This window comes from Scyliorhinus torazame, chromosome 3 (genome assembly GCF_047496885.1).
Source record: "Scyliorhinus torazame isolate Kashiwa2021f chromosome 3, sScyTor2.1, whole genome shotgun sequence".
Lineage (NCBI taxonomy): Eukaryota > Metazoa > Chordata > Chondrichthyes > Carcharhiniformes > Scyliorhinidae > Scyliorhinus > Scyliorhinus torazame.
In genome coordinates this window covers 262,099,420-262,118,529 of record NC_092709.1, presented here as the reverse complement: position 1 = coordinate 262,118,529, position 19,110 = coordinate 262,099,420, and the positions used below count along the sequence as shown (strand labels likewise).

Below are 19,110 nucleotides of genomic sequence, written 5' to 3'. Positions count from 1 at the left end.
CTTTCTCAAAATCCCTGCATGGGTGAAAATGAAATCATTCTAAATGATAAAGCAAAATTTAATTGAATTGCAGTTACAGTATCCTTTCATACTTAACCATCGAGTGGTGACATATCAAGTTAAACTTTTGCTAGCCAAAACTATGCTGTTAGGTGTGTTGACTTCTATTATCAAGAAATAGTTAAACAAAGAGTAAACCCAGAGTTTTACTATCTTAGTAAAATTTTACATAATTTTATTAAGTGGGAGTGAAGGGTAATGTTGGTTACTGATGTACAGAAGAGGTTATTGAAAATGAATTTCGTTGTGCACCTGGGTTATAATCTGCCAACACAAACTTTTAAGCACCATTTTTTATTTGCCAAAGATTATTTGTGCACCTTTTGACAGCAATTATCTGATCCTAACAATATTTGGTTATAAGTCAAAAATTGCCACTTGTGCTTTTTTTTGGTTGCATCAAGCATTTCACTTGTTTGTCCAACTCGATGTTTATCCTGTAAAAATAGTAACATACTCTCTTTAGATGAAAGGAATTTGAAAAGGTTGCTCTTTCATGCTATGATATATTTTATTTATCGTGGGATTTAAAAGAAAAAGCCCATTGTGCATATTGAACAACATGGCGTTGTTAAATTAACTTCAGTGAATTAACTTCCCAGTCTGACATTATCAGCTGTTGCACACAAGATACTCTCGAGTAAACTATTAGCTCCGTGAAGTCTTGATTTAGTCTAACAGTGAAACAAAATAACATTTAAAACAGGCAGTATGTCGTAGAAACATAGACAAAATAGGAAAAAATGTCAGCCAGCAGTCGATTTTTATTTTTTTAAACATTGCATCAACTGCTATCTTAAATTTCTAGAAATATTTAATTTGACCATGAAGGGGAGGTCTTGTGGCCCAATGGGTAATGCCCCTGTCTCTGAATCGTTTGTTATTCATTTTTATTTTCTGTCTTGTTAAAATGCTATCTTAGCCTTCAGAAAATACGAAGAGAAACTGACAACCTCTACTTCAATGCTCAGTTGCCTTGGAGATGGTGCGATTTCACAGCTCACCCCCGGGTCTATATATATGCTGATAGAACTGGGCTTGATTTAACCGACACAAGGGTAAGTTTATTTTCAAACTGTTGTAGAACTTATGGGACTCCAGTTCAAGAATATTCTGTAATCTTTAGGAAGTTCTGATTCTTGTTTGCTCTTTCCCCATCTCACTCATTCCCCCCCAAAATGGTAAGAAATGTTACAATAAATGTATCAATATTGATGTTAGGATGTGTTCCGAAAATGAGTTTTTAATGCCCATGAAATAGATACCTTTTGTGATGTGTTAGGCAGGTAGGTTTGATGTGGGCTGCACTCTATGCAGGGAAGCTAGAAACAGACGTCTCACACTGGAGAAGATCCAACACTGTTTTATTCAACGATAGAACTGATATACATATTCAGCTGTGGGTCGACACTATACTGAACTGACTGGAGACCTTGTAGTAGCCTGACCAGACTTACTAGCTACCGCATGGTGTTTGCACTTGCTAGCTCGTGGACTCTGACTGTCTCAGTGGCTGGGTCCCGAGAGAGCGGGAAACCTAGTGCCCTCTGGCTTTATAATGGTAGTGTCCTGTCTGGTGATTGGCTGCACTGTGTTGTGTGCTTACTGGTCATCCTGTTGTCAATCACTGCCTGTCTGCATCTCATTATATACATGAGTGGATATTATGACAGTGTGTGTAACTGTGTATTCCTGCATTTTCTGGGACGTTTGTATGGAAGTAATTCAAACACTTACTAAAATCTTTGCAGATGGGCATGTCAACATAACATTGGACATTGGCAACTGGTAACGCCAACTGAAATATTAGGCAAAAAAACAGCTGTTGCGCAGTTGTTGGGAATTTGAGTTTGCCTTGGGTGCTTTCTTGGCTTCAGTGACTTAAGTCACTCCTCTAACCGGTTTAAGTGTCATACATTTATGGGAGTTGATTCATTCCTGCCTTATACCTACCCGCACAATAACAAAACGCAGGAGCGGGAGTGGATATCCGTGTCTTTCACATGTGTGCTTCTTCACTCTCTTCAGAGGTGAACTTGGTGAGGCGTGGCCAGATGCAACTCATTAAAATGTTTCATATCACAGAACAAGAGATGTGATCAGTTTTGCTTAATTCAGTCAGTTTATTTGCTTTTATTATACAAAATGGTAAATGTGAGCATACACTGCTTTAGAAACACAATATTAGAAGTATTTTTTTCTAAACCTTCTGCGGAAATGTTACTTTTTAAAAGCTGAGACATGGCCACCGTGCACCATCTTTCATTGTAGCCACAGTATTTTCTTGCTATCTGTGTGGTAATGCCACTGCTGGATAATGCACAAGTATATTGCACGTCATTCTTGTCTGAATATTATTTTCTGATTCTAAACTTTTAAAATAATGTAACTTTTAGGCTGGCGAGACCTGTAACCAAACCTTGTTTAAGATAGGAGCGGCTGCTGACTGCCAGAGAGGGGAACGTGTGATTCTTCCCAAACATCTACGGGATGTAAATCCGTACCATCATCTTATTACTACACAGGTTTGTGCCTTTTAATACTTTTGGGTTTGCAATGACCTGATTTTCTTTGCTTCTTTGGTAGTCCATTAGTGAAATGAGTAAGTAAGTCAGTCCACCTGGACATGAGAACATTACCTTCGATTCATCACCATGTGGATGAGACTTTAAACCAAACTCCTGTTCAACTAAAATAAATTCAGCTAAATTCAGGTAGCACAGTGGTTTGCACTGTGGCTTCACAGCTCCAGGGTCCCAGGTTCAATTCCTGGTTTGGGTGACATCTGTGTGGAGTCTGCACATTCTCCCCGTGTCTGCGTGAGTTTCCTCCGGGTGCTCTGGTTTCTTCCCACAAGTCCCGAACGTCGTGTTATTAGGTGAATTGGATGTTCTAAATTCTCCCTCAGTGTACTCGAACAGACGCCGGTGTGTGGCGACTAGGGGATTTTCACAGTAACTTCATTGCAGAGTTAATGTAAGTCTATTTGTGACACGAAAGATTATAAAAAGAGGAAAAATTAATTCTAATGCCCTGACCAAAAATTCCTCCCTCCCCAATCAGAACAGATTGACTGACTATTTATCTCATTTGATATGGGTGAACTTTTCATTATGCAAATTGGCTGCTGTTTTGCCTAAAAAAGAGTAACTGTATGTTAAAATCAATTCATTGGTTGTGAAGCACTTTCAAATAACCTGAGGTTGTCCTAGGACGCTATAAATATTTCCCTTCCTTTTTCTTTAGCTCAGTCATTGAGCATACTCAAGACAGAAATCGATAGATAATGACATCAAGGATAAGATAGTGTGGGGAAGTGGCAATGAGATAAGTGATCAGCCATGATCCAATTGAATGGCAGAGCAGGCTCGATGGACCGTATGGCCTACTCCAGTTCTTATTTCTCTCACTCACGTGCACGCACCCATGCACACGCTTTTCTCCCCTTTTGCTCCCTGTACTTTGCACTTCGGAGCTTAGGGATGTTGCCGAATTTTCTTCAATTTGGGGAAGGGATAGAACGCGGGTTGTCTTCTTGCACATCAACTCGAGAATCAGACAGCTTCCTGAGAAATTCCTCCGATTCGGAGCAAAGAAGGGAATCTAGTCTCAGTCCCTCTCCAGGTAAATGTGGCTTTCAGTACGTTTTACTGTGAGCTATACGAGTCTGAGCCTCCTCCAGATACCTCAGACCTGATGATGTTTCTAGATGGTTTACACATCCCGACCATTGAGGAAGGCAGGAAACGGGAACTGTAGTCCCCCTTAAGCCCAGAAGAAATCATTCAGCTGCAAACTGGCAAAGCCCCGAGTCCTTACGGCTTCCCGCACGAATTTTATGAGGTTATCAGAGCAACTAATACCGATAAATTTTCAACATGCTCAATGATTCACTGTCTAGGGGATCATCACCCCCAACCTTGACCCAAGCCACAATTTAGGTGCTCCAGAAAGAGGGTAAGGACCCAATGGAGTGTGGGTCATACCGAGGCATTTCACTCCTCAACACTGAGATACTGGTGAAAGTCTTGGCAACCCGGATGGAGCCATGTCTTCCTGGTATAATTTTGGAGGATCAGACAGGCTTTATCAAAGGAAACATTTATCGGCCAATGTCTGATATTTCTTGAACATTGTCCTATCTCCTTCACCTGCTCGAGAACCTGAAGTTATAGTGTCTTTGGATGCAGAAAAGGCGTTTGATAGTGTGGAATGGAACTACCTTTTTGAGATCTTGGGATAGATTTGTTTTTTGACCCAAATTCTCCTCTTGGATTTGTTTGATGTACAATTCCCCGAAAGCCAACATCCGCATGAATATGACTTCCTCCGAATACTTTTTGTTGGGCAGGGCCACTAGATAAGGCTGCCCCTTTTTCCATTGCTCTTCGCAATAGCTATTGAACCTCTGGCAATAGCATTGAGATCATCAGAGGGATGGAAGGGAATACATCGAAAGGGGGAGGAGCACTGGATCTCCCTATACGCAGATGACCTACATTTATATATTACGGATCCAGTCTTCTCAATAGAAAACATCATGAAGATACTCATGAGATTTGGCACATTCTCAGGCTATAAAGTAAACATCAGTAAAGTGAGTGTTTTTTCCAGTAAACTCAATGGCCATTGGTGCTCAGCTTGTTTTACTGGCGTTTTGCCCCTCGCCCTCTAATATCTGGGGATCCGCGTGACCCATAACTAGGCCTTACTCCACAAACTGAACTTCTCAAACCTCATCAGCAAGATCAAAATGGTCTTACAGAGGTGGAATAACCTTCCCCGACTCTATCGGGCAGGATCCAAACCGTTAAAATGTATGTGCTGCCTAGGTTTCTGTTCTTATTTCATAGTGTCCTCATTTTTTTGCCCAAAGCATTTTATATTACGATCAACAAATTAATATTGGCGTTTGTCTGGGCAGGTAAGAGTCCCAGAGTTTGCAGCGCTCTGTTTCAGAGAGACAGAGGATCAGGAGGTTTAGCCCACCCGAATGTCCTGTTTTATTACTAGGCTGCCAACGTGCAGAAAATCCTACAATGGTTAACTAACCCAAAGTCGAACTGGAGTAGATTGGAGGCATAGACTTGTGCTGCAGTCTCCTCCATAATTATTGCACCGCTGCCCTTTTCTCCAGTAGGCCTTTCCTTGAACCCTGTGGTGATTTCCTCCTTCAGGATTTGGAAGCAGTTTCAGCAGCACTTCAGTCTTCTCTCACTGTCCTCACTTGCCCCGATATGTGACAACCACCTTATTGTGCCTTCGAGCTTAGATCCATTGTTCAGGTCCTAGAAAATGGGAGGTCTGGTACACTTTGGGGATTTATTCCTATATGGAAGCTTTGCCACCCTTGAAAAACTGCAATCTGTCTGGTCCCAACTTTTTTTATTTATTTCAAATTTGGGATTTGATGTAAGTTCTTTTCCTCCTTCCCCCCTGGTCCCTCTTCTTCCTTGCTGGAAAAGGTATTGGCCTTGGCACAGCAGGAGAGAGGGTCAATTTCAAATCTGTACAGCCTCATTCTACTTTTGGATCCTGCCCCTTTGAATAGAGTATATGAGAAATGGGTGGAGGAACTAAGCTCTGTGCTTACTGAGGAGGTTTGGACAGAAGCCCTCTAGAGTGTGATCTCCACTTCATCCTGTGCCAGACTGAGTTTGGTTCAGTTCGAAGTGCTACATAGAACGCATTGGACAAAGGCAAGGATGAGTGGATTCTTTCAAGACGTGGAGAACGAGTGTGACTGCTGTTCACTTACACAGGCTAACCATATGCATGCGTTTGTCCTAAGCTTGCTGGATTCTGGGCCTCCTTTTTTGACACAATAGCCAAGATTTCGCAGACGACTTTAGAACCTTGCCCACTGGTTGCAATATTTGGTTTTCAGAATCCCCATCTTTCTTCTCGGGAGTGAGGGCAGATGTTCTTGTCTTCGCCTCGTTAATAACCAGGAGGTGTATATTGCTCAACTGGAGATCCCCCTCCCACCCAGGGCACTGGCCTGGATGGAGACTTGATATCGGTCTTAACTCTGGGGAAAGTGAAGTATACCATCAAAGGCCCGGTGAAGAGGTTCTACCAGAGATGGCGGCATTTCATTTCTTTCTTTAAGGACCTGAACTCATTAGAGGGATGGGGGCCTAGGGCGGTAGGTTTGTATTTGATAATTTATGACAGTTATATTGTGTGTATATTTTTGGCTATATGTATATTACTGTATATATTTGGTAACTCAATGAAATTATTTTTTTTTAAAGTTAGAGGAGGGGTAAAGAGGAACAAAAGTTATTTTTCAGAATTACAGGTTGTGCTCCAGCTATTGATTCTTTTTTTTTTAAATTTAGAGTACCCAATTCATTTTTTCCAATTAAGGGATAATTTAGCATGGCCAATCCACCTACCCTACACATCTTTGGGTTGTGGGGACGAAACCCACGCAAACACCGGGAGAATGTGCAAACTCCACATGGACAGTGACCCAGAGCCGGGATCGAAACTGGGACCTCGTGAGGCAGCAATGCTAACCACTGCGCCACTGTGCTGCCCTAGCTATCTGTTCTAATCAATACCGTAATTCAACTTCAGTTCATTTTTGAATTTGAACCAATTCCCCATTGAATGTTCTGATCAAGTTTTGTACAGCTCATCCAGCATTTAATAAATATTAGGTTTCCCTGATAACATGTTGGTAAATACATCCAAATAGCATGATAGAGAGCGGGCAGGTAGCCTGTTGATTCCCTTGTCTGTGAGGTAACTGACAGTATAATTTGGTTACTGTATCCAAAACTAGGAAAGAGTAAAAATGACCTGTGATTGTGTTTGCATCAGCTGGGAACAAGAAGAGGTTTTGTGTGTTATGCTCTGGTAGCACAGTGGCCAGCACTGTTGCTTCACAGCACCAGGGTCCCAGGTTCGATTCCCAGCTTGGGTCACTGTCTGTACGAAGTCTGCACGTTCTCTCTGTGTCTGCATGGGTTTCCTCTGGGTGCTCCAGATTCCTCCCACAAGTCCCGAAAGATATGCTTGTTAGGTCATTTGGACATTCTGTATTCTCCCTCCGTGTACCTGAACAGGTGCCGGAATGTGGCGACTAGGGGCTTTTCACGGTAACGTATTGCAGTGTTAATGTAAGCCTACTTGTGACAATAAAGATTATTATCATTATTATAAGTGCCTGCTAACATTTCTAATGGGTTTATCAGTGAAAAACACAGTCACTTTGTCGGTGTACTAGAGAGTGGCTGATGCCAGTAGACTTTATCCCAAGATGGACCAGTAGCGAGGAGTAAATGAGTGCCACATCGTCCGAAACATATGTTTTTATGGTCCTTCGAGGATCATACAGGCGTGGCAATTATGGGGTCATGATCTAAATGTTTTAAACCTTGTACCTAATTGTGAACTCTTTGAAAGATTGAAATTAATGTTCAATAGTGACTGGTTCTTGTGGTTACGTGAATACTAAATCAATATTTTACTTTTCAAATATAGTATTCTGCCTACATTGTAGACGAACGATTTCCTACTGTACCTGTCCTAAAGTGGGCACACATGCTGGAATCACCACCAATGTTTGCGCAAGTTGCATGTGGGGCAGCCAAGAACAGGACAAACAAGATCGTCCTGGGGACGCAACGGACACAGGAGGTGTTACTCCTGCAGTATTCAGGTGGCTGGTAACTTCTCACTGCTCTGATTAGTTAGTGAGATTGTGTGGTTTGTCTGCTCCATAATAATAAGGCGCTGATGATTCGGGAGACATAAAACATGTTTTTGGAGGTTGCGGAGAGGCTGGAGGGCATAGAGGGATATTTTAAATGGGGGTCCTTCGAGTTCTTCAGCTTGTCGAGGATAGGTTGCAGCAACTCCAGACAACTTGCTGCACAATAACAATGTGTATATGGCAGGTTTGTCTAGGTTTTGGAGAACATTTCAATCTTAATAAATATTTTAAATGCTATATGTGAACAATGCGACAAACTGATGTCCTTCATTGAGGAAATGGCTCAATTTAAACTAATTTTAGGCACAGCAAAAAGGAAGGTAGAGATTAAGGGGCAAAATTCTCCGGTATCGGCGCGATGTCCGCCGACCGCCGCCACAAACGGCGCTAATCAGTCCGGCATCGTGCCGCCCCAAAGGTGCGGAATCCTCCGCATCTTGGGGGGCCGAGCCCTAACCTTGAGCTAGGCCCGCGCCGGACTGACTTCCGCCCCGCCAGCTGGCGGAAAAGGCCTTTGGTGCCCCGCCAGCTGGCGCGGAAATGACATTTCCGGGCGGTGCATGCGCGGGAGCGTTAGCGGCCGCTCACGGCATCCCCACGCATGCGCTGTGGAGGGAGTCTCTTCCGCCTCCGCCATGGTGGAGACCGTGGCGAAGGCGGAAGGAAAAGAGTGCCCCCATGGCACAGGCCCGCCCGCGGATTGGTGGGCCCCGATCGCGGGCCAGGCCACCGTGGGGGCACCCCCGGGGCCAGATCGCCCCGCGCCCCCCCCAGGACCCCGGAGCCCGCCCGCGCCGCCTTGTCCCACCGGTAAGAGAGGTGGTTTAATCCACACCGGCGGGACAGGCATTCTAGCAGCGGGACTTCAGCCCATCTGGGCTGGAGAATCGCGGGGGGGGCCCGCCAACCGGCGCGGCGCCATTCCCGCCCCCGCCGAATCTCTGGTGCCGGAGAATTCGGCAACCGGCGGGGGCGGGATTCACGCTAGCCCCCGGCGATTCTCCGACCTGGTGGGGGGTCGGAGAATCTCGCCCAAGAGGTGGTTAAAAGGTGGAGCAGAATGTCATCAAAGTATATGTAGAAGCTGACCCAGAGTTGACAGGGGACTGATATTTGTTTAATGAAGAGTAGGGGACCAAAGGTGGATCCTTGGGGGTCTACTAAGATTTGAGTGAAAGTTAAGAAGAGAAGCCATTGGTAGAGCTGATTTGGCTTAATGGCCTCTATTTTGCAGTCGGCAGCGAAGCAATGGCACTTTTCACTGACCTCTAAGAAAGCTGCACTGATAGATTGCGCAATCTCCATGGTGAGAACTTTAACTTTCTCCTTGTCCTATTGATTGTAGCACAGTTTACTGGGGTTTCAGCAATATCATTAAACTATCCCAAGCAGCCAATCGCATTAAAGAATTCATGACCAACCAGGAAATGAAAAGCACCAATAATGAAATCATTTTTTTTTTTACAGAGAATGAAATAAAGGTTGGGACATAAACACGAGGTTAAACTGGAAGCTGAAATATAGTCTAGCTTTTTAGTTGGGTTCTTTTGAACTTCATGTGCTGCACACTCTCTTTTCACAAAAATAAGATTTTAAAAACTATTTCTCAGTAAAGTAAAACTCAATTCCCCTAACTGGTTTTCTGGAAGCTTCTCCAATTAAATTTGTTTATCTGGGAATATCCATAATTCCACCTCGTTGCCAGGCTGTGGTATCTTTGCAGGACAGAAAAGAGACGGGTGTGCACCACATGGAGTTCAAAAGTACCCACAAGTGGATGTGTTTGCAATAAACACTTATGAAACAAAGTTTTTCTTTAATGGTTTAAAAATCTTGTAATTAATGGAACAACTTAAGAACATTCCCATAAAAATCATGGTAGTTGTTGCAGGGCCAGATTGGGTTGATCAGTAATCGTTACCCAGATCACATTGAAACTCCAGTTACACCTCATTGTCAAAAAACCCACAATCTCAGGCCAAATGTGTCGTAAAGTAGGAATGTGATTCATTTTAGAAATACTGAATGTCACCAAAACTTTTACAACTTCCGTTAGGTGGGATGCAGCTTCCTTGCCAGTCATTTGGTCCTCCCCAAAAACTCTCCTGTATTTACGATATGATGCAACACCTACCGGTCAGGTTACCTCAACGACGTGAAGTGGTGGCTGACAGACTTCACTCTGCTGGAGCAGGTGAGATGTGATTTTCTTTTACAGAAGATATTATTGAAACCATTTGATAATTAGTATAGCTGCAGAGCTGCTATGAAGATGAGATGTATTTTCCATTTCACAACTTCAGATTCATATAATTTTATATTCAGTAATAAGATGAGAAATATAACATTTAGGAAATTCTGGAAGATCTTTGCTTTATAAACATTGCATTGAGGTGGCAGAAAGGTATGTTACACTTTTTATGTGCCTTGGAAAACAATATAATTTCCCTCTGCATCACCGGAGAGGTACCTTATCGAATAAACTGTTCTACGATTGAACATCCCGGAGATTAGGCTTTTTATGCAATTGTGAGAGATAGGCCTGGCTTAAATTTGAAATTTAGTGTGCATAATTCAGAATGAATTTGAAAGGAGGAAAACCCCTTGTTTTTATTTTACAGGACTTGCAACACTTTACCATTGTCGTGGTAAAAAGTCCCTGTCTGTGTTTCAGCTCTCTGCAGTGGGAGACTTGTTTTACCAGATGCTAATTCCAAAGAGTCCATCAACTAATAGAAAAAACATGACGAGAGCCAGGGGTGGATATGGTCATGAGCCACATAACTCCGTTTTGAGCGAAGAGATACAATCATCAAAACATTCCACAGAACCTACGGATGGAAGTGCAGATTTGGCACATAGGGAAAGTGAAAGACCAGAAGATAATACTTCACCAAATGGAGTAGATGAACAAGGATTGCAAAGCAGTAACAAACCTTTAACACCCAGTTGTGCTGCTCTCGCCACATGTCGAAGGTGGATGAACTCATTTTTGAAAAACCAAAAGAAGTTTCAAAGTGATTCCAATATGCTCCACAAACATACCATCTTCAGTACTAAGCGTCTGTTTTCCGTTAAGGTGTTTAGGAAGGGCAAAGAATCAACTGATACACGCAGTGAAATGTGGAATAAAATGCATGCCGTTATGGAAAAGAAGCAAGTTCTTTGTAGCAGTACTTTTCCAATACTGGACCATGTTCATGTCCCAAATGTTGTGGATCCCTCAGTCTGGAGAGATGAGCTAAGTGAAAGACTTACAGCCGCATGGGAAGGGAAATGGAGTGAGTGGTGGAAAGAGAAGTTGGGTGTGAACCGAAGCAAGAAAATCCAAGCACTGCGTGCAAAAAGACGACGTGAAAAATTAGCTAGAGCGGGTCAACGGAGAGAGCTCTCTGGGAGCTTCACATCCTCAGTGTCGGACTTGACTGATTTAAGTGAATTTTCGGATTGGAGTAGATCCTCAGTGATGGATTTGTCTGGTACTGAAAGTAATGTTGTATCCAATAAATCATCTGATGTGGAACAATCAATTAGGACAGTTACTGAAGAGCCTCGACAAGAAAAGGAAAGTCAGTCCAATGTGTCTGTAGTAGAAGAAAGCCAGGCATCAACACCATTTCTTTCACAAGAAATACAGTTAGTCAGTATTCCCAAGGAACGGAAAAGAATTCTTCAGAATTACTTGGCTGCACTAGAGGACCATTTACCCCAACCTTCTCATGAGGATGATGGAATAAACTTTCCATTGCCATTAGCTATGTCCAAGCAGATGCCTTTTGCAGAATCTTCACAAGTGACGTCTACATGTGAAATGTCCTGGCAACCACCCTCCCAGAGTCAACCTGGACAATTTCAGCCAAAGAAGAAAAGGGCCAGGATGGGTTTTTAAGAATTGTAATACCAAAAATTTTGAACTATCATTTTGGAAAGAATTGGCTTCCATTCATCTTAATCAAAGTGGCCAGTATTTGCAAGATGATAACTCCTGTATGGAAATTTCCAGTCCCACATTGATCTCGGTTTCACCTCAGTGGTTTGTTTTGTTATGTATTAAATTTATTCTTAAACATATATTTACTTATAAAAGGAATTAATCGTTAAATTGCTCCAGTATTTTTTTAGTTGTATGATTGGCATGCCATCTGAATATTCTATAGCTCATGTAAAAACACAAATTTGAAAAATGAGGTATGAAATATTTTGCATCACGTTTTGTAAAATCTGTAAGCAAGTGCAAACTATTTTTCCTACTATTAATGTTTCCTTATTTGCAGTAAAACCTCAAACTTAAATTTAAAAAATGAGAATTTATTAAAGTTTGATACTTTTGATATATGTGGGTGATGTTCAATGTAAATAAAAAAGTTCCTCATTATATTAGTTGCTGATGTGTAGGCCCTTGAACTGAGTGATTTGTTAAGCTATTCCAGAAGGAAGTTACAATCAACCACATTGGTGTGGTTCTGAAGTCACATATAGGCCAGAACAGGTAAGGATGGCAGATTGCCTTCCTTAAAGGACAATTAGTGAGCTAGGAGTTTTTTTACGACATTGATTATGGTTACTCTAATCCTTGCTTCTGAAACTAGCTTTCAATTCAATTCCAAATTTATTAACTGAATTCAAAGTCCATGAGATGCCATGGTGACATGGGGCGTTGGGGCAGCACGGTAGCCTTGTGGATAGCACAATTGCTTCACAGCTCCAGGGTCCCAGGTTCGATTCCAGCTTGGGTCACTGTCTGTGCGGAGTCTGCACATCCTCCCCGTGTGTGCGTGGGTTTCCTCCGGGTGCTCCGGTTTCCTCTCACAGTCCAAAGATGTGCAGGTTAGGTGGATTGGCCATGATAAATTGCCCTTAGTGTCCAAAATTGCCCTTAGTGTTGGGTGGGGTTGCTGGGTTATGGGGATAGGGTGGCGGTGTTGACCTTGGGTAGGGTGCTCTTTCCAAGAGCCGGTGCAGACTCGATGGGCCGAATGGCCTCCTTCTGCACTGTAAGTTCTATGAAATTTGAACCCATGTCCACTGGGCATTACAGCTACACCATCGCTCCTTCATTACAGAAAACACAATTAGTACCCCAGAAATACTTGTAAATGAAAAGGTGATGGAGAAGGAGGAACTCAAAACATTGAGGATCACCCAGAAAGGGTACAGAGAAAACTATTAAAATTAAAAGTCTGACAGCTCCCCAACACCTAATGGCCTGCATCCTAGGCTCTTAAAAGAAGTTGCTGTAGAGATAATAGATGCATTGATTAAAAATTTCCAGAATTCCCTACATTCAGGAATAGTCCCATCAAATTGGAAAATAACGATTGTAACTCTGCTATTCAAGGAAGAAGAGCAAACTACTGGCCTCTTAGCCTAAACCGCCATGGGCAAAATGCTGTAATCTATTATTGAGGTTATAGTGGGGCGCTTAGGAAATCTTAATGCAATCAGGAAGAGTCAACATGCACTTATCTGTGGGAGATGATTTTGACTAATTTATTAGAGTTATTTGAGGATGTATGCAGCAATGTGGATAAAGGGAAACCTGTTGATGTGGTGTACTTGGATTTCGGTAAGGGATTTCATAGAATTTACAGTGTAGAAGGAGGCCATTTGGCCCATCGAGTCTGCACCGGCTCTTTGAAAGAGCACCCTACCCAAGCCCACACCTGCACCCTATCCCCATAACCCAGTAACCCCACCCAACACTAAGGGCAATTTAGCGTGGCCAATCCACCTAACCTGCACATCTTTGGACTGTGAGAGGAAACCAAAGCACCCGGAGGAAACCCACGCACACACGGGTAGGATGTGCAGACTCCGCACAGACAGTGACCCAAGCCGGGAATCGAATCTGGGACCCTGAAGCAATTGTGCTAACCACTATGCTACCGTGCTGCCCCAAGATTTGATAAGGTTCTGCAAAATAGCCAATGGTAGAGGGGGTAACAAAGGGGCTAGCATGGATGGAGGATTCCTTAGCTAATAGGAATGAGAGGGTTGTGATAAATGGGTCATTGTTTGTGTTGGCAACCTGTAACTAATGGAGTGAAACAGGAATCTATGCTGGGGCCTCAACAATGTATAATCTATATCGATGACTTGGGTGAAGGAATGGAATGTATGGTAGCTAAATTTGTTGATAACACAGATAGGAGAGAAGGAGTCTGCCAAAGAATATAAATAGGTTAGGTGAGTGGGCAAAAATTTGGCAGATGGAGTATTATGTGGGAAAATATGAACTTGTCCACTTTGGCAAGAAGATTAGAAAAGCAACATATTTAAATGAAGAGAGATTGCAGTACTCTACAGTACAGAGGGATCTGGGTATCCTGGCACATAAATCACAAACAGTTAGTTTCCTGGTAAGCAAGTGATTTAGGAACACAAATGGAATGTTGGTATTTGTTGCAAAAGGAATATAATATAAAAGTGGAAAAGTTTTGTTCCAGTTGCCCAGGACACTGACTGGTGAGACCACATCTGGACTACTGTGTACAAGTTTTGGTTTCCTTACTTTATAGTTGCATTGGAAGCAGTTCAGAGAAGTTCACTTGTCTGAAAAAGAGGCTATCTTATGAGGAAAGGTTGGACCTGTAATCAGTGGAGTTTAGAAGAATGAGAGGCAATCTTATTGAAACATGTAAGATCTTGAGGGGACTCGGCAGGGTGGGTAATAGAACTAGGGGACACAGTTTAAACATAAGCGTAAAATGTTTCTCCCAGAGGGACATTAATCTGTGGAATTCTCATCCCCAGAGAGCAATGGAGGTTGGGTTTGTGAATATTTTTAAGATTGAATTAGATTCTTGATTAACGAGGGAGTCAATGTTTATAGGGGCTAGATATGAGAGGTGAGTGAAGGTCACTATCAGATCAGCCATGATCTTATCAAATGGTGGAGCAGATTTGAGAGGCTTAATGGCCTATTCCTGCTCCTAATTTGTATGTTCAGATATAGTGTTTCGGCCATGTACTTTAGCATTCTCTTAGCTTGATTGATCTATGTTCTGCATTAATTGGGTGTGTTAAATCCAGTATAAGGCCGAGATCTCATTCAAAATCATTCATGAAATTGTGTATTGTTATGGGCGAGGTGTTTTCAGAACCCCAAAATGTATCATGGAGTTCAACCAACCTCTCCCTTTAATGGATTGTTAGCTTTTGAAGCACACGGCTTGTTCCCCAGATGTGATATTACAATTATGGACACGTGGTTTTTAACACAAAACAATGTTTATTCCATGAACTCAACTTAACCTTTTAAATAAACATTGGATCACTTAACACCCCTTACTTCAAAGATGACCCCGAAAATAATACATCACTAAATAATCCCTCAAAATGTTCCTTCAAACATCCAAAAGGTATTAAACCTTCAAAACAGTAGCACACCAGGTCACAGTTAATATATCTTTTCTGTTGGATGGTAGAGATGTATCAGCTTGGTTGACTTCAGCTCTAGCATCTTGCTTTTCTTCCTGCAGCTCTCTGGAAACACTCAGACACACCCAAGCTGCTCTCTCAAACTGAACCCAAAAGCAGAAGTGAGCTCAGCTCCCCCCAACCTCTGACATCACTTCAGTAATATGATCAGCTCCATTCCTTAAAGGTACATTGCTTAAACATCCATTTCTTCAAGGTACTCTCACACAACAGTATGACCCATTTTCCTTCCTATATTCAGTTTTTTTTATACATCTGCATTTATTTTGTCATTGGATGCCTTCGGTCACGAAACACGCTGATGGTATCTGCGGGGGTATCTTAACTTGAAACATTGATTCGTGGAGGTATATAGGTGTGTTTTTGGAATGGTGTGAGGAGTCATGTGGAACCTCAGCAAGAATAACCAGCTCAGTCGCCTTGTAACAATTATTAAAAGACTAAATAAATTGAAGAAAAGACATACACACAAACAGGACTACAATACTCTCCAAGATTGATTGATTTGATTTATTGTCACATGTACCGAAGTACAGTGAAAAGTATTTTTCTGCGGCTGAGGGACATACACAGTACGTACATAGTAGACACAAGAATAATCAATAGGGATCATTGACAAATGGTACATAAAAACAAAACAGTGATTGGTTACAGTGTGGAACAAGGGGCAAACAAAGCAAATACATGAGCAAGAGCAGCATAGGGCGTCATGAATAGTGTTCTTACAGGGAACAGATCAGTCCGAGGGGTGCCGTTGAGGAATCTTGTAGCTGTGGGGAAGAAGCTGTTCCTATGTCTGGATGTGTGAGTCTTCAGACTTCTGTACCTTCTGCCTGATGGAAGGGTCTGGAAGAAGGCAATGCCTGGGTGGGAGGGGTCTCTGATAATGCTGTCTGCTTCCTGAGGCAGCGAGAGGTGTATACAGAATCAATGTGGGGGTGGCAAGTTTGTGTGATGCGTTGTATATGAATTGCTAGACACACACAGTTTATGTTCCAAAATATATCTACAATCCCTGAAACAGACTTCCCCTTTCCCCAAACAACATCCAAATTAAATAAATCTATAAGTCAAATCCAGCTTGGATGGATTGCTGGATTTTGTTTATTGTCACACTTACCGCGGTATAGTGAAAAGTATTGTTTTTTACATGAAAAGAAATACATAATAGGGCAAACATAAGGTACACAATGTAAATACATAATAATGATAATAGACACACACATCGGGTGTAGTACTACTCTGTAGAGAAAATGTGTGAAGAGATCCGATCAGTCCATAAGAGGGTCGTTCAGGAGTCTGGTAACAGTGGGGAAGAAGCTTTAAAGTTACCCCACCAATACTGGGTTGATGATCAAGTCTGGAAACTCCTTTTCCTGGTCCAGTGAAGATATTTAAACTGCTTTCACGAAGGTTTCTGCTCTGGATGTGGATGTGGATCTAGCCTCATGGCTGTGATTTTTGTCTGGGTCTCAAGCTGTTATATGCAAACTGATTTCCCTGCTTGTGAGGGTGTTGGCAATTATACCATTCTTCCACTTTAATTCTTCATTCGGTGCATTTGGCTGCCTCAAATTCCTTGACTCTCAAAATTAGAATGTGTATACCTCCACGATCTCTCAATCGTCTAGGTAAGCTGTTTCTACCTAATAGGGTGATTTACATCTGATTCTGTTGAGATGCCTGCTAATCTCATTACTGGGAAAGTCACATCTCATGCCGTTTGAATGATGTATGCTGGGTACTGCTGTTGCTAAGCAGATTTGTACCTGTTGCTGGGCAGTTCACATCCTATCTGCCTTGTTAAATTTGTATTACTGCTGTTATTAGGCAGATCCGTGACTTCCTGAGTTCAAGGTCGCCATTTTTGTTCAATAATGGTATCAAAGGATTCAAAGGCTGGTGAATGGAGTTGAAGTGCATATCAACTATGATGTAACTGAATGTTGGAACAAGCGTGAGCTGATTATATAACAACGTTCCATTCAGTTCTTAGTGGTTAGCTATTCGGCTGAAAATATTGGAGTCAATCTGAATATTTTGTCAATAATGTACAATAGCCACACTGAGGAAGAAATAATCTTAATCTTGTGTGTGCACATTCTATTTACCAACTATGTACCTTGTCATGAGGTTTGTTCAGTGTCAAAATGTACCATTATAAATAGCTTTCTCAGGTATTAATGTAGTTGCAGACTGTGACCACTAGGTGGCATGAAAATGTTTCTGTAATCTCCAAACTCTCATTATTTATATGTACAGAATCACAGAATAATACAGTGCAGAAGAGGCCCTACGGTCCAATGAGTCTGCACCGACACATGGAAAAACCTGACCTGTCTACCTAATCTTATTTACCAGCACTTGGCTCATAGCCTTGATGTTATGACATGCCCAGTGCTCATCCAGGTACTTTTTAAAGGATGTGGGGCAATCCGCCGCTAGCCCCCCCGCCCCCCCCCCCCGACCGTCACCACCCTCTGGGTAAAAATAGGTTTTCCTCAAATCCCCCCTAAACTTCCTGCCCCTCACCTTGAACTTGTGTCCCCTTGTAACTGACCCTTCAACTAAGGGGAATAGCTGCTCTCTATTCACCCTGTCCATGCTCCTCATAATCATAGAAATGTTACAGCACATAAGGAGGCCATTGGGCTCATCTTGTCCATGCCAGCCCGAGGTCACTCAGGTGCCTTTTCTAATCCCCCCTTCCTGCACCCGGTCCATAGCCCTGTAGCTTAGAGCACTTAAGGTGCAGATCCAGGTACCTTTTAAAAGAGTTTAGGGTCTCTGCCTCTACCATCAACTCGGGCAGCAAATTCCAGAATACCACTACCCTTGTACACCTGTCTTTATTTTCTTAATTTTTCTTAATGTGTTAACTTATGTTATGGGCCAGTGTTTAGAGAACCCCAACATGTATCATGGAGTTCACCTGACCCACAACTTTTAATAGATTGTGGTATGGGGTGCACACGGCCCACTCTACAGGTGTGGTACAGCAGAAATGGAAAAGTATTTTTTAAAGCAAAACAATGTTTATTCTATGAACTCAAGTTAACCTTTTTAAAACATACAGTGAACATCTTAGCAATCATTAATTCAAATACAACCCCCAAAGACTACAACACTAAGTAATCCTTTAAGCTTTCCTTTTAACATCCGTAAGACTTAAAAACACCTTTTTACAGAAAGACATCAGGTTTAACTTCACTACTGAGAACAGTTACCACGTTGAAATCAGCAAATGGACACTCATAAGCTTGCAGAGATTCACACACATCCTGCTGTGATTGCAGCTTCTCCAAAACTAAAATGAAACCAAACCCAGCCTGCAGCAAAAAAGCCTAAAGTGAAAGTAAAAAGCTGACAGACACCCACTCTCTGACATCACTGCAGTAATAAAAACCCATTTCTTAAAGGTACTCACTACAGATATTTATATACACACCCATTTATAAACACCCATTTCTTAAAGGTACTCTCACATGACACCTGTCTTTATTTGGAAATTGAGAACCTAGTGGAGTGGTGCAGCGACAACAATCTATCCCTCAATGCCAGCAAAACTAAAGAGTTGGTCAATGACTTCAGAAAGCAAAGTACTGTACACACCCCTGTCAGCATCAATGGGGTCGAGGTGGAGATGGTTAGCAGTTTAAATTCCATGGGGTACACATCTCCAAAAATCTGTCCTGGTCCACCCACGTCGACGCTACCACCAAGAAAGCACAACAGTGCCTATACTTCCTCAGGAAACTAAGGAAATTTGGTATGTCCACATTAACTCTTATCAACTTTTACAGATGCACCATAGAAAGCATCCTATCTGGCTGCATCACAGCCTGTTATGGCAACTGCTCGCCCCAAGACCGCAAGAAACGTCA

The 19,110-nt window shown here is 42.3% G+C and overlaps 1 protein-coding gene across 1 annotated transcript in view; it reads left to right on the top strand.

Annotated features, from left to right (window-relative positions):
• taf1c (TATA-box binding protein associated factor, RNA polymerase I subunit C) overlaps window positions 1-12,166 on the top strand; it is a 36,804-nt gene extending 24,638 nt beyond the window's left edge. Inside the window, exons 10-14 of the mRNA XM_072497175.1 lie at window positions 983-1,118; window positions 2,457-2,585; window positions 7,555-7,732; window positions 9,843-9,980; window positions 10,408-12,166. Coding sequence (XP_072353276.1) covers window positions 983-1,118; window positions 2,457-2,585; window positions 7,555-7,732; window positions 9,843-9,980; window positions 10,408-11,675 — 1,849 coding nt within the window. The 3' untranslated portion in view covers window positions 11,676-12,166. The remainder of the gene's footprint in view (window positions 1-982; window positions 1,119-2,456; window positions 2,586-7,554; window positions 7,733-9,842; window positions 9,981-10,407) is intronic.
• The last annotated feature ends 6,944 nt before the right edge of the window (window positions 12,167-19,110 follow it).